The 16001-nt window shown below is 37.7% G+C and overlaps 1 protein-coding gene across 1 annotated transcript; it reads right to left on the minus strand.

Moving 5' to 3' along the window:
- Positions 1 to 73: 73 nt before the first annotated feature.
- capns1a (calpain, small subunit 1 a) lies at positions 74 to 15051 on the minus strand. The gene is made up of 11 exons (XM_061898075.1): positions 14918 to 15051; positions 9401 to 9454; positions 9278 to 9314; positions 9099 to 9191; positions 6851 to 6908; positions 6628 to 6692; positions 5132 to 5200; positions 3637 to 3715; positions 1955 to 2071; positions 1797 to 1855; positions 74 to 1713 (listed from the first exon to the last, which is right to left on the minus strand). Exons 2-11 carry the CDS (start codon positions 9442 to 9444, stop codon positions 1687 to 1689), a joined length of 648 nt encoding a protein of 215 aa, XP_061754059.1. The 5' UTR covers positions 9445 to 9454; positions 14918 to 15051; the 3' UTR covers positions 74 to 1686.
- Between the last annotated feature and the right edge of the window lie 950 nt (positions 15052 to 16001).

Genomic DNA, 16001 nt, shown 5'->3' on the forward strand with positions numbered 1-16001 from the left:
AACAGTACAGTTAATTCAGCAGTAGTTTATATCTGCCACAGTATTCAAAAAATAAGTGAAATTCATCCAAACATGATGACCACACCTTCTTTATTCCCAACACAGCACAAATACATATTTTCTAAAGCAGTTTAAATTGTCGACATCTACAATGACAAACTTTGAAAAAGGCACCTTAATTATTGCCAGCATGCATTAGTGGCATACACATGTGATTTCACAAACTATGCTGGTGGAGACTATCGACCAAATGTGCATGTAACAAATAGTGAACATAAAAAGCGGTAAAAGGTGGCCCTGTCGCATTAATGCAGAACAGAAAATGGCACATTGTCAACCCGTCTAAAAAAAAAAAATCCCATGTCTTTTTATCTTTAAACAAATTAAAACCCCATGTGATACAGCTTGGTTATACAACAAACTCCTTCAGTCAATTAACTATTAAAACTATAAATATGAGGTGACATTACAGGGTGCTGTGCACGCTCTATGAATTGATGTATATATTTTTCATAACTCTTTATTCTATGCAGTGAACCTGTTTATGTCAACATCCCCCTGATAGCTCATTGACATTAACATAAGTGGTTGTCGACATAGCCAAAATCCATTATTTCTTGCGAATTACTTTACAAGAGACAGAAACAAAATGGTCAATTTATTTATCATTATAAGTTATACTCCTATTTAAAATAGTTACATACTGCAGCCAACAGGAGCTTTTGTGACCTGTTTTTAAAAAGGTTTTATTGTCATTTACATACCAGAAAATATATATTGTGAGAATCAATTAGAATTGAGAAAAGTGTTGAATCAAGACCTGATTTTTAATAGAATCATCACCCTAAGAATTAGAATTGAATGAAAACGTCACCTGTTTTAACAGTTGTATACCAAAAAACTAAGAATGCTGCAACACGTCAACATAATCTGACCATTTTTTCATAGAAATTGCTAATTTGGGTGTCACATTTTAAATTGACAAACATTTATGTTGACACCCACTTAAGCAGGCACTTTTTAGTAATAAGATCACAGTGGACTAGGATTTGAGTTTGTGACCAAAGATAGTAATCAGATTCGATATTGAAATAAGTTAATGCATTTTTCCACCTTATTGCTATACTTTAAACCTTGCCGCTGTCACAAATTAAAAATGAATTAAAAATGAAGTGTACTAAAATCGACAGCTTTGTGTCTCTTGACATACAATGGAAAAAAGTTTTTAAAAAGCTTAACGTACACATTTTAAACTGAAAACCTCAAATTTGTTGAACAAAATAAAAATTTCATGACCTGCTACTTTTCATTTTACAGTGTTTATGAAATTTATGTGCATGTACTGGACACCCTTTTCACATTTCATTTTGACTTGGGTGCAGATTAAAAGTGATTGTTAAACACAAACTTCGACACAAACTTAGCACGCAATCACATTGGCAAACTACGTTGTCTTCAGCAAACTGTGCTTCCCTGGGTTGACTACATTGTTTATACCTTAGTAGTGTGGCACAGCTGTTGCAGAGCAATGCTCTGGTGATCATGCATTGATCTGAAAATAACATTCACAGACAAATGAGTGGGAGAAATAAAAAATAAAAAGTGAAGTTGATAAGAGGTGCATAAAATGTATATAGAAGTAACATCTAAAGACAAAGATTCCAGCGCAGGAATATTCTTCTGAATTCAAGAATACATGGTCAGTTGAAGCCACTGAAAAGACAAAAGCATACAGAAGGTAACAGAGTATTAGATCAAACTAAAAATAGTTTTTAACAAAAGTAAGCTTTGATTACCTCCTGAACGTTGACTTTGATAGTCCCATTGTTATCCTTATCCAGCGTTTTAAAGGCACCTGAGTAAGATGAAGCGAACAATGTCAAAACTAAATCAGTCATTCAGCGCAGGAATCACACGATGGAAAAGCACAGTGACGCTTAGTATAAAAACTTACGGCACATGGCATCCAGCCTTACGAGACAGCCGATGTAGTTGTCAAAATCCATGTTTCCGCTCTCGTCACTGTATCTGCGAATTAGCATCTGGAACAGCTGCTCACTGAGAGGAAACCCTGAAAAAAGGTTTTAACACAGTGACCGTTTTCCTGGCTAAAAGGGGTCTCATGATGATTTTAATCTACAATGTTAACGCCTCCTTGTACTTTATATCATATGAATTGGATTTGTTGTGATGTAAATTGTGTGTAAATTTTGCTGCACCGTCACATTTATAACCCATTTTTTGAGTCTGTCTGCAAATGAAACTACACCCCACCTTCTCCATAAGTATCATAATTTATATTTTGAAAATGTACACAGTTAAATATATATCTTGAAGTCGTCGCCAATTTTTTTCCCCGTAGACACCATCAAAAATAAACTTCATAAACATTATATGGAGTCACCTAGGCACATTAAAACTTGCACACTCTCCGATGGATTGAGACCTGTATAAAAAAACTGTTTTTAACAGCATTTAATGTCACGTGTTGCACGCCAGTGTTATGTGCATACTTTATTCTCCAGAGGTCTAGCTGAGATGTTTACTCAATGTCTGAATAAGTATGTCTACCTCGCTGTGACGTCACAATGTAGCCGGACTGCAAAAACCCCTAAACAAAGGCATCTCAAACTGTGTGCAAGCGCAGACCAAAATGCATGAACATATGATTTGATGCATTGGCATTGTTTAACCCGAGTATCCAACATTGTAACATATATGAGTCAGAAAAGACTCATATATACATTATAGGTTCCTTTGAACTATTTTTTAATGATATTTACTCAAATTAAATCAAAGAACACAAAAGGAAAGATAGGAAGAAACAAACCATGTTGTTTTAACAGGCTTTTATAATTACTGATATTTGGCAGGCATACCGGTTTTCCAAACACCTTACTTTTCAACAAAATGTTGCCTTGGTTTTTGTACACCGTCTAAATTATCCTTTGACCAAAAGTTGCGTACCATTCCACAGAATCAAGTGGCCAAAAAAACAATCCCAAGCCTTGGTCAAGCAGTCTGTGTTTTTTTTAAAATTAAGTATAACTGCAAAATTATCAGCCATGGGGCCAAAGAAAGTTGCGTCTGCCAGCACTTTTATTAAGAAGGTCAGAAAGACGGTTGAATTGACAAAGAACTTGCAGCAAAGTATGAAGGCATTCACATGGATTTCGCTAACTAGTTGCACTGTTTGATGCCAGCCCACCGGCGGCCCACATCACTGCACAAAGAATCAAAGGCACTTAATGAAGATAAGAAAATTCACCCCCTTCTTTTCATTATGTTATGGTACGAACGCACGTAGCCGCTAAAAACGCCGAAAAGCGTGAATGCTCTTGAAGCGTACACATGATGATTTATTGACGCTGGAAAATTCACCGACTTTAATTTTCATTTATCGTCGGTTAATTGACTTATCGGATATCGGCCTAGGCCTACCAATTACCCGCGATAAAGGAGGGCTTACTGGAATCAATTTTACCTTATGTTTTAATGGGAAAATGGCTTCAGCTTTCATACCAATACCTACTAGTCTGATCATTTGTAACAGATTAATTAATGAAAATTGACGTATCACTGTGGGTCAGTCAATTTCCAAGACCAAAATATCAATATGGCAGAAACTAAACTCACCAGCAGCTCTGAAAGCATCGGGCAGCTCCTGTGCACAAATATAACCTGAGCCGTCTGAATCATGGGCCCTGTATATTCCCTGGAAAAAAAACATTCATGAGGAAGTTGATTTTGGAAGTATCCAAGTACAAAATTTGGCACATAACTGTATCTTTCCAAGGTGAAAATATAATAAGATAAAATAATATTGTGCTATGGGTGTGGTTTTAGATATATTTCAAATGTTTACAAATGTGTAAAAAGTAGTTCTCAATGAAACTAACAAGGATGATTTTTCAGAATTGGATTAAATATTTCAATTTTCCTTCAAACGTTTTATTATTAATATGTTAAAGGGAGGGCATCTGTTTCAAAGTATCATGTGACTTTGTGTACATTAAGATTAAAACATTTAATTTTAGTATAGGGGAACTGCGATGTTTGGGGAATTTTGCCTATCATTCACAATCATTAGGGGGACTACTCACATTTTTTTTAGCATTTTAAAGACGATTAAAAAACCCTTGCAAAATGCAACTAATGGGAGTCACCATTGGAGCCTCTAAAACAACTTTAAAACACCCTATCTGTTGTGTACACACTGCAAGTCTATATATATATATAATGTACATGTTATGACATGCTCATAACAGTATGTAATATGTCCAATATTTACCGTATTTTGGTCATTCAAGCATTACCAGAACTTCTTTCTTCAGCGCATTTATTTCTGTTTTGATAGCAGCGCACTTCGGACATTCGGCAACAAATGTGTCTTCCTATTCCCAGAAACCAAAGTGTGTGTGTGTTTTTATCATGGCAGACTAGGTAAAGGACAACTATTTTTGGACAAATGAGGATGCAAAACCTTAGCTTTATGAATCTGAATATACTGAGGATGAACTTATAGCGAGCGCTAAAAGAATGTGAAACGTTGGAGCAGACAAAAACCAAAGCCATTCAGCTGTTGACGCGGTAGCTAGCTTACCTCTTGCTGTAGCTAGCTTAAGGCTAATGCCGTAGCATGCTGTCGCAAGGCAATGTGCTACTACGTCAGAAAAAGAGTTCCTCAGTGTTTGCTCTTACAATAACAATGTCACTACAGCTTGGTTATTATACAAGTTATGAACGTAAATGAGATATTGTTAGCGGTTTTTAGATGCATTTTCTAAGTGATTTAGAGGCAAAATAGATTGATACCATTAGCTTCATTGCTAGTCACCAAGAACGAGCCGAATATTACAAATTAAAATGCAAAAAAAATACTTTTGTCACTCATAAGGATTGAACGATAGGCAAAAATTCCCCCAAAAAGTGCTGTTCTCCTTTAAATATGTTACACTGGCACAATGCCATTCTAGAAAGACTAACTCTGCTGCCATTGTTTCTCAATAAGAGAGTTCTCTTCTATGACTCACTGGTAAGGGATTAAACATGACCACAGGAATGCAACTGCAGTGCAGTGCAGAATAGAAACACCCATGCACAACAAATACATCGAGTGCGCTATACTTGCCTGCCATTTTTTGATGTTATTCCAGAGATGTTTGAATTCATGGAAGCCAAGTTTTCCAGTGCTGTCGCTCTACAATAGCATTAAAGGTAACAACTTGAAACAGCGCTAGTCACATTCTCTGCTCAATTTGCCCAAGGCGCATATCAGACTGGGTACCTCACCTTGTAACACCCGACACTACGCTTTACTTCTTTGCCTATTCAAAGATACTAAGAGGTCAAGGTTATGAAGAGTAATCCTATTTAAAATGACTACATGAGTGATTGTCAACATAACCATAGCCATTAATTGCAGATGCACATTTACTTATCATAAGAAGAGTGGGTATAATAAGAGATTTGATAACGTTCACCTTCCTGGATTGTTATGTTTTCACATGTTATTATTATTATTTATTTTTTTCTCAACAAAACTGCTATTGGAGTTTTGTTAAGTATTTTTGAAGGCCTGCTATACCATCCATTTATACACATACAGTATATATATATACATATGTGTATAAATGGATGGTATGGCAGGCCATCAAAAACACTTAACAAGACAATACACACACACACACATATATACATATATATACAAAACATACATTCATACATACATAGTGTGTGTGTGTATATATATATACACATACATACACAAAAATTAATACTTTATTGTTGCCTTCTGTTGTCCCTTGCACATGTTTTGTGTTCCTTTTGTGTATTCTTTCCTTATGGTAGTTTTGTTTACATTTTTCTATGTTCATATTTTGAAAAAAATCTATAGACATGTTTACTTCTGTTCTGAGTTCCGTTTGAAGTTTGAATTTAATGTTACGTATTGTTGTTCAAATAAAGCTGGAAAAAAAGAACTGTGATTGGCCAGTTTATTATTACAATTTATGGGGTTCACACAGCCCACCTTCGTGAACTTCTCTTCCTATCTTTTCAAAACATGCATACTTTAAAAGAGACCGTTGTTTCAAAATGATTTCTTCCAGCTCTAATATTAAAATCAGTGTCTCTACCGCCACTACACACAGGAAAATGTGTGGAAGTGAATTGCAAGATTGTGGATGACTAAAAAGAGGCTAACTTTGTTCATGTCATTCGACTGTCAAATCAACATGCTCAAGTGCTAATCTTGTATGCAGTTTGAAAGCCAGAGACAAAGATGTAGCAATTATTGATGACGGCAAAGTTATTGAGGTAATTTTCATTTATCATTCCTTTTATTGACTTATTTACTATCAGCTCAGGCCTACAATTGTATTGCATTTCTTAATGCCTCTGGACAACAAATGTAATACTTTTTAATGCCATTTAAGGCCTAAATTTTCAAAGAATCCATTTAATAACTTCTAATGCTTTTTAATGACCCGCGGAAACCCCGTTTATAGAAAATCACCCCTTTGGGTTCAAAATATTATGTCGACAAAAGTGTGAACCAATCAAACGGGTTCTACATTAACAATCTGTGGAACACAACATATAAGCCCGCTAACGATAGAAAGATACATCCATGACTGCCACCATGCTCCTGCAAGACTCAATTGTAAAACCATCCGTCTTGAGGTCTCCATCTGAAACAAAGAGGTTGTAAATTGATTTTTTCCTCTGTGTAATATTATACTATACAAGTTTGTTTTACAACAGACAGAGAAAAAGATGAGTAGGGCAGGAGACAAAACAAAAAAGTGTAACAATGCGTGCAAGACTGTACAAGACTATGTGAACTCACGTTTGCCAATGATTTTGTTTAGAATGTTCATCAGTTCAGTTGGGCTCACTTCCATGTCCTGTCAAAAAATAAAACAAGCATTGTGACTGTGTGCATGCAGTGTTCAATGTACACTAAAGGTTAGAGGATTATAAACATTTGTGAGCCAAGGTCCTCCTTGCACTTGCAGCTGTGTTATCGTCGACATAAAAGGTCACAAGGTAAAGAAGCCTTGTCTGCACTAATCACTCACAAAACCAGTTTGGGCTGCAAATTAAGTAAAGGCTGGCACACCTGTTTTAATGTCCTGGTTGCAGTCTCTTTAGAGCTGTCAAGGGTGAGTCATCAATCGATTCGTTTGTACACACCAACAAAACGGAAAGCTGGCCTTTTGTTTATTATTTGCCATAATGGAGATGATTATTTTGAACTTAGGAGAGCAACATGGAAACATATAATTAGCTGCTAGCTTGTCAGCCGGGTGACAAAATTAAATACAATATTATGAAGAAGCGATCAACGTTTGTGATCGGCAATGACGATCAAATACTTTTTAAAGAAAATCGGCTGATACTGATCAGTTTGAGATGGATCGGCACAGCTCTACTAATAAAATTTATAAAAGCATTAAGATAAGGCGAGATTGCCCTTACTGTGTTGTTGGTAAGGATGTATCGATAAACGGTGATAGTATTATTGCATTTAATTAAAATTAGCAAAAAACTGTGATTGATGTCTATACTGATAAACTTAAGTACTGACTAGCGTTAGCTTGGCAGCTAGCGTGCTTGCAAACATGAACATAAGAGACATTAACATCTTTCCCCATTAGAAAACGTCACACCCCAATCTAAACCTGTATAAACATATTACTGTCTGAACAACTGAGATAAAATATTCACATTGAACATAAATGCTGCTATGTCTTAGCACAAAGTGATCAATCTATACTTGACAGTGTCGAGTTGACACAAAAAGAGGTGTCTTCAACAGGGTTGGTTGCTAAAACTTTATTACGGACATGTACAATATACAGTTTAAAGTTAAAGTTAAAGTACCAATGGTTGTCACACACATACTAGATGTGGCGAAATTATTCTCTGCATTTGACCCATCACCCTTGATCACCCCCTGGGAGGTGAGGGGAGCAGTGGGCAGCCGCGGTGCAACGCCTGGGAATCATTTATGGTGGTTTAAGCCCCAATTCCAACCCTTAAAGCTGAGTTCCAAGCAGGGTGGTAATGGGTCCAATTTTTATAATCTTTGGTATGACTCGGCCGGGATTTGAACTCACGACCTACCAATCTCAGGGCGGACACTCTAACCAATAGGTAAATCACGTATTTTTAATTTTTCTTCACAACATGCCCGAAAAGGAGTAGGATGAAGCAAAGCTCATTTGATCCTACTCCTTTACAGGAAGTGAACTTGTGTGTTGTCACATTAACCAGAAGTGAAGCAAAGTGATGTTAACTAATTTGCATTTATTAAAAACAATTTAAAAATTTTTACAACTTAAAATGTAAAAATATAAACATATTTGAACACTCAAATAAAAGTAATATGGTTCTTATGAAGCTTTATCAAAATGTTATGTTTTTTTTGCCAAGAAAGTAGTCTTTTTTTATTTTCCATGCATCCATTTTCTACCATTTTATTTTTTTAAATAAAACTTGAATAAAAAATTTCAGTATGTGTATAATTACTTTTTGACCACATTTAACAAGGCCGCGATAATAATGATAATCGTGAAAATGTTGGTCACAATAACCGATATGTAATTTTGATGTCGTTACATCCCTAGGTGCGTTACGGTGACTGTGTGGGACATGTTAACTGTTTCAGAGTAAGACCGAAAAAAAACGTATGATTTCTCAAAAACCTCACTGCATGGCTACTGTAGGAATAAATACTCAGTACAATAATGGCAAAGATGTAAACAGTAAGAACCGGACCTAAAAGCTAAAGGGTTATTGTGCAAGTAATGTCTTAAAGCACCGGGACGGATTTCAAAGTACGGATTTGACATTATCGGAATATGTCAATATTATTCAACCCTCCCTAATCATGGCCTAGAATTTGGTTCTATTTAACATTTAAAAGCGTAATAGCCACTTAAACATATTTTCCAGCTTGACTTACAGTAACATGTTTATATATACTGCAATAAAATTCTCAGAACTGTGCAGCCTTAATTGATACAGTAAATAAGAGTAGAGTAGATATGAGTACAGACAAAAAAATGGATAGTAATCGGTTACACACTCACATCTCCAGCCAACTGCTGGAAAACTCTGCGGAACTGTTTCTCCTCATCACTCTCATGCTGCTCGGCATACGCAAGAGGTCTGCGGGGCGCAGGCTGCAACATGAGATGCATTAACATCAGCTGAAGTAACAGTGCAGCAATTTGCAGAATGAGTTCAAAATGAAATGGCTGTCACTCACAGGATCTGAGGGAATAAACTGGGCTGGGTCGATGTTCCTGCAATGATCAAATCAAAGTGAGAAAATTCAACTACAAACTGCATGTTTTGGCTTTTGAATTAGTTTATATTTGCAGGTTATTACCCGATGACATTAATCAGGCCACCAATTAACTTTCTGGCAAACATCTTCACTCAGCTGTGAAACACAGACGCAGAAACCATATGTTAATGTCATGCATATGAAGTGAAATAGTAAACAATACATTTAAATTGTGATCCATGTGATTTTGGCCAGTTCGTTGTTTCAAAGTACAAAATATAAAAAAATGTGTTACCTACCAGGCTAAAGTTTGAGTTACTAAAAGTTAGTAAAGTAGGGGTGTTTCAATACAGCTTATTCACTGATATTGGAGCCTTATATGTTGTCTAATACCGGTATTGATCCAATAGGGTTGCAAAATTAATGAAATTTTAATCGTGATCAAGATTTTGTCCGCAACAATTAAACGAGGGTGATCGCCGGCGATATTAACATTTAATAAGCAGGCTCGCCGGCGATTAACATTTAATCAGCAGGCTCCACTGCATATCAATTAAAAATTTTAAAAAACAACAGTCAGCCAACCACCAGGGGCAACCGAAAAACAGTGGACAATGTGAGCGAATAAGAGTGAGTGAGAAGGTGACTGCCGGCCACCTGTAGCTCCCGAAAATATTCCAAAAAATAAATGCATGATTACATTGGTGCCCTTCTCTCCTGTAGAGTGACCTACATTTTAACCCCGGAACACGGCCGCACGCCTCATCGTTCTCTAGGGATCCTGCGGCTTGTTCCCGCATACCCGCAAAGTATAAACCAAGATGCCTGGCAAATCTGCATTGGTGTGCACATTTAAACACATTTTTGAGTTGTGACGGTTAAGCATTAAAAACACTTCCCTTCTTTCCTCGACCGCCATTGTTTCCCCGCGACATGAAGCTAATAATCCAAAGAGAGTTAAGGTTGCTCACAGAGCCGTCCGCCCGCCACTGGCGCAAAGACCCGACGTACAGACGACTGGAACGTCAACCGTGCACCGAGGGACCCCATATCCATCCACCTCTCAAAGACACGCATAAATAATGAAAGTAATACGTTTTATTTGGCAAAGACATGTCCTATACAACTGTGAGCAGTACAGTGTGTTCATTGGGGTATGTGCGTTTTGTGCATAATACTTTTTTTTTCACTTGTTCGCTCTTTATGATGGCACTCTGCAATGGCATATTTATTTTGAGTTATCTCTTTTTCTTTTGTAAATTCTATTTTATAACTGATAAATTATATGTTTAGTTTCATTTTGAAATGAAAGCCCAGTTCACACACAGTTTTAAAAAAAATACAAATTTCAATAAAAATATGTTTTACATAACATAGTAAATAATCCATCCATCCATTTTCTACCGATTGTCCCTCTTGGGGTCGCTGGAGCCTATCTCAGCTGCATTCGGGCAGAAGACGTTGTACACCCTGGACAAGTCGGTACCCCATCGTGACTTCAATATTGATAAAAAATAATCTTGACTTTTATTTTGGCCAGAATCATGCAGCCCTATGATCTGATATGATATCAGCACAACTCTGACATACTTTTATTATATTGCAGTGTGGAATGCTAGAAATGGCTTGATCAAGTAAAATTAAAGAGATTAGGTATACAAAACACTAACCTATTTATTAGGAATCGTCTAGAATGAACTTATGCAATTTTTACATTGTGGGGTAGTGGTAATACTTTTTTGGCGACACCTTGAGGCCACAATAATTCATTAAAGTTAAAATCCGGACGCAATAAAGATGTCGAATATGCTCCTCCTGCCTCGGAAACTTTGCATCTGAAAATAATATGCAACCATAATTATTTGATAATTATACTGACAAATGTGAGGTTTTAGACTGCAATCGAGAACATTAATTAGCTATGTCAGGCTTGCGTGCTGTTGTGTGCTTAGCTGTTGTGTGCTTAGCTGTTGTGTAGCTGCTACTTCCTAGTAGCCTACCATGTTTACCTTTTGTAAATGATGGGACTTAAATACTCAAAAGACCATACTTGTGTGCTTATTGGAGTACATTAAGATGTTAACTGGCTGTCCAGCTTTGCACAAGTAGACACACTGCAGTACCGCTTGTAGCTGAGATTTTACATGCAAACCAATATAATGCGATACAGTACTTATTTGTTATGCTGATGGTGAACTAATATCCAATAATATCAATATTGAATTGGGACTTCCTAAGTTAAGATTCAATTTTGGTGTGGCTGGAAATTACACAATTAGGCGACAAAAGCCTGAAAGACGTTATCTTGGACAAATTCATGGGCCATATTTGCAAATCATTGTTATTTTATGTTTTGAAAATTTGTCATGGACCTGTCAATTTTGAGGAAATGCAACTTTGTGCACAATTCAAACATCCCCCAAAAATGTATTTAAATCAAAATGTTGGTCACGGTAGTCTAAGATGAAGGCAACCTCCATATCGAAGCTTTGATTCAGCAATATAGTGCTATGACATAAAAATGTATTTTGCACAATATAATTTTCTGTTGTTTATATAATAATGTTAATGTTTGGGCTGTGGCCAATGTAACTGCAGCATTTTACGTTACATGAAATTATTTTACAGCGTGAGCCAGCGGGAGCTTTGATGTCAACAATGTACTGCTACTAGAACAGAAAGAGATCATAAAAGGAAGCTAAACCAGTTCATTTCAGTTTCTAATTCAGTTTATTTCGAACATGCATACAATACAATGTAATGCATCACACAATTCCAGTTGTTTCAATACAGCACGTCCGAAAAGGTGTAGGAAGAAGCAGAGCATATTGAATCCTACCCCTTTTCATACCATCGCGATTTTATCCCATTTCCTTGTTCTCTGTAACAGAACAGTGAACAAATAATATACCATAGTAAGCAAACAAATATTAAATACATAAATCATTGTTGTCTCAATGAAAAAAGGGTTCAAGATGTTCATCATAATTCTTGTTCTGTGTACTTTGTGAACACTTGTAGTTTGAACAGTCTCATAAACTGAATCATATTGGTTCTTTTTTTGATTTCTTTGGTTAATCCATTCCATAATTTAAATTGCACATACTGATATGCTAAATGTTTTAGGTGTTGTACGAGCATACACATATTTTAAATTAGATTTTCCTCTAAGGTTTCTCCTCTTTTGTTGAGAAAATTTGTTGTACATTCTTGGGCAGCAGGTTATAGTTTGCTTTATATATAATTTTAGCTGTTTGCAAATACACCAAATCGTTGAATTTCAATAATAGTGATTTAATAAATAAAGGGTTTGTATGTTCTCGATATACCAACAAAACACCAAGATGAATTGGCATCAAAAAGTGAGAAGAGAAGCGCCTATGTTTCACTTTGGTTTGGATTAAAAAACTCACACCAACCAAACACCATTAGTCTGCAAAACCTACTGCCAAAGAGCAGCTTCTAGAAAGATGAACGCATCTGTCCTGGTCTATGAATTCAAGACACGTCATGAACAGTATAGAAACAGTTAGGGCTGGGCGATACATCGATATATACGATATATCGCGGGTTTGTCTCTGTGCGATATAGAAAATGATTATATTATAATATTCGAGTATACGTTCTCACGCAGTTGCTTTTAGCTGTGGGCATTCAGGCTCTTCTCACTCTTTCCTGTCTCTCCTCACAGACAAGCAGGCGCACATGTTTACATACGTCACATAGTGTCATGTCATACGTCACATAGGTGTCCGCCCTCGCAGAGCAGAGAGGTAGCATACTAGGCTACGTTAGCTGCTAACGTAGCCGTACGAGGGAAAGAAGGTGAGGATCTGGTAACAAATGAAGGAAGACTTAATTCCCAAGAAAAACAGCAGGGTTTCCATGGCCTGGCATTGGTTCGGCTTCAAGTAGGAATATGTCGAACAGACAACCGTAATTTGTCAAGTGTGGGGGGAAAAAGCGTTGCTATAAAAAGTAGCATTACTGCTAATATGTAGCATCATTTGAAAAGTCACTCGCTAGAGAATGAAGAGAATTCCATAACCTTAGTAACATACCACATAGTGAAGGACGAATACTATTTGATTTCCTATTATGCGGTTCATTTTTATTTGACACTTAAAATTTCTCTGACAATCTTGCACTTTATGTTTTGGAAATGATTTGAATGTTTGTGCCATTGCTTAATAACTTCAATAAACACAGTTTTGGTCAATTGGCTTAGTTGTGATTTCCCTCTCTGCATGAAAGTTTAAAAGTAGCATATATTAATGCACTTTGAAGAAGAATGTTTTAATTTATACACATATAATCATTACACTGCTGTGATTATATGCATCAATTGTTCATTCAAGGCCAAGGCAAAATAACGTAATATATATCATATATCACAACATGGCCTAAAAATATCACGATATTAAAAAAAGGCAATATCGCACAGTCCTAGAAACAGTGTTAAAATGTGACAAAGGTACTGACATAAATACATTCATCCATCCATCCATTTTCTACCGCTTATTACTACCTTTGGGGTCGCGGGGGGAGCTGGTGCCTATCTCAGCTACAATCGCGCGGAATGCGGCGTACACCCTGGACAAGTCGCTACCTCATCGCAGGGCCAACACAGATAGACAGCCAACATTCCCACTCACATTCACACACTAGGGACTATTTAGTGTTGCCAATCAACCTATCCCCAGGTGCATGTCTTTGGAAGTGGGAGGAAGCCGGAGTACCCGTAGGGAACCCACGCAGTCACGGGGAGGACATGCAAAAATCCACACAGAAAGATCCCCAGCCCGGGATTGAACCCAGGACTACTCAGGACCTTTGTATTGTGAGGCAGACGCTCTAACCCCCCACCACCGTGCTGCCCTAGGTACTGACATCTACATTATAATATTAAAGTAGTTTGAATTTATTTTGATAATATAAGTTGTACTAACGGCCCTGTGATGTCCAGGGTGTACGCCGCCTTCTGCCCGAATGTAACTGTGATAGGCTCCAGCACCCCCCCATGACCCCAAAAAGGACAAGCGGTAGGAAATGAAAGGATGGAAATTATACTAACAAACAAATTCAAACTACTTCCAAAAATTCAAACTTGCATGCCACGCCCATTATAATATTAAAATATATATTGGCTGGGGAAAAGGCGGCCAAACCCATGAACACAAAGACGGAACAATTGTTTAAAGTTGCGTCGTTGCGTAACTTGTTTACGGTTCCCCAAAAGCTCTCAAAAGGGGCAACGATAAGTTTTTAAACATGTGTATCACATTACAAAATGTCACCAGGATGAAAACGTCTGTCCTGGGTTGCTAAGTTGTCACTAATATCCTGTTGTTTAGTTTTATCAAATCAACTCGATAGCAAAACACACGACGTGGGTGGTGATAAAACATTGTAAAGATATTTCCGTTTAAGAGTGTTGTTAAAGAGAACGCAGCCTACGTACAGCAGCGACGTTCGTAGCTAATTTTAGCCAACACCACGCTAATAAGATAGCTAACTGGCCAGGGGCGCAACCTTGTCGGCTGAATCGGACTAACGCTTATACTTAGCTAACTTCTCTAGTTCTGTAATGCTTGTTAGTGATCAAACGTGTAGATTTACCGTGTCGGGCGTCACGGAAGTAGTGAGCTGGACAGTCTGCAGTTTGGCAAGTATCGCGTCAACTGTCACTGTTATCCGTATCCGTCAACACGCCCACGGATACCGCTCGCACACGTCCGGGTTGGGCGATAGTGCAATTCTCGTGTCGACCCGATACCAAATAAGTGCGGTGTCACATACCGATACTTTTTACTTTGCACTGTCGATCATTTATTACAATCAGAATGGAACGCAGGGAAAGACAATGACGTAAAAAGTACAAAGAAAGAAGAGCTTACAACCAAACGTTCCCTTTAAGGTGCATGCCTGTGCAATTGCGCACTGCTAACACGTCCTCTGTCCAGGGGCGCCGCTAGGGATTTTGGACCCCATGAAAATAATGTTTACAGGGCCCCCAACACATAATTTCATATAATTTCATCATCATTGGGGGCCTCTCTGGGCTCCCCTCCATCATGGGCCCCTAGAATCCGTCTCCTTTACCCCCCCCCCCCTTTCGGCTCTGCCCACGGCAATTCAATGCCCCGCACAAAATCCATTAAAAAAATGAGCAATTTTCAAAGTAACTGACTACAAGAGGCCACAGAGACAACAGTTTTCGTTATCACTGTTCAATTATTGTAACGTCTGTCGAGACGCTTTAAGGAGGACAAGAATTCCATCGATCACTTTGAGCAAAACTCTTTATAAACACATGACCAAAAACATCGCTAAACAATTTCCATCTAGCAAAGCTGGTCATTTTCTGCCGTACAAAACAGACCAAAGCCAACTTTGCCATCTGTCATATCAACAGCAGCCGCTCGTTCTTTCTCACTTGTGCCAACACATACACACATAGCACTGAGCTAATGATGCGTTTACAGCCACGTAAAAAGTCGGACATTTCCAACACCGCACAGTATGTGTAATTCCAGGTCGTTACACTATCCATCCATCCATTTCTACCGCCTATTCTCTTTGGGATTGCGGGGGACGCTGGTGCCTATCTCAACTACAAACGGGCGGAAGGCGGTGTACACCCTTGGACAAGTCGCCCTTCATCGCATGGCCAACACAGATAGACAGACAACGTTCACACTCA

The sequence above is a fragment of the Nerophis ophidion genome, linkage group LG04, assembly GCF_033978795.1.
Source record: "Nerophis ophidion isolate RoL-2023_Sa linkage group LG04, RoL_Noph_v1.0, whole genome shotgun sequence".
Classification (NCBI taxonomy): domain Eukaryota; kingdom Metazoa; phylum Chordata; class Actinopteri; order Syngnathiformes; family Syngnathidae; genus Nerophis; species Nerophis ophidion.

Coding starts and splice junctions, on each gene's coding strand:
- capns1a (XM_061898075.1), bottom strand. CDS start 9,444: ATGTTTGCCAGAAAGTTAATTGGTGGCCTGATTAATGTCATCGG. Junction 9,315..9,400: donor GGCCTGATTAATGTCATCGG/GTAATAACCTGC, acceptor TGATCATTGCAG/GAACATCGACCCAGCCCAGT. Junction 1,714..1,796: donor TCAAAGTCAACGTTCAGGAG/GTAATCAAAGCT, acceptor TTGTCTTTTCAG/TGGCTTCAACTGACCATGTA.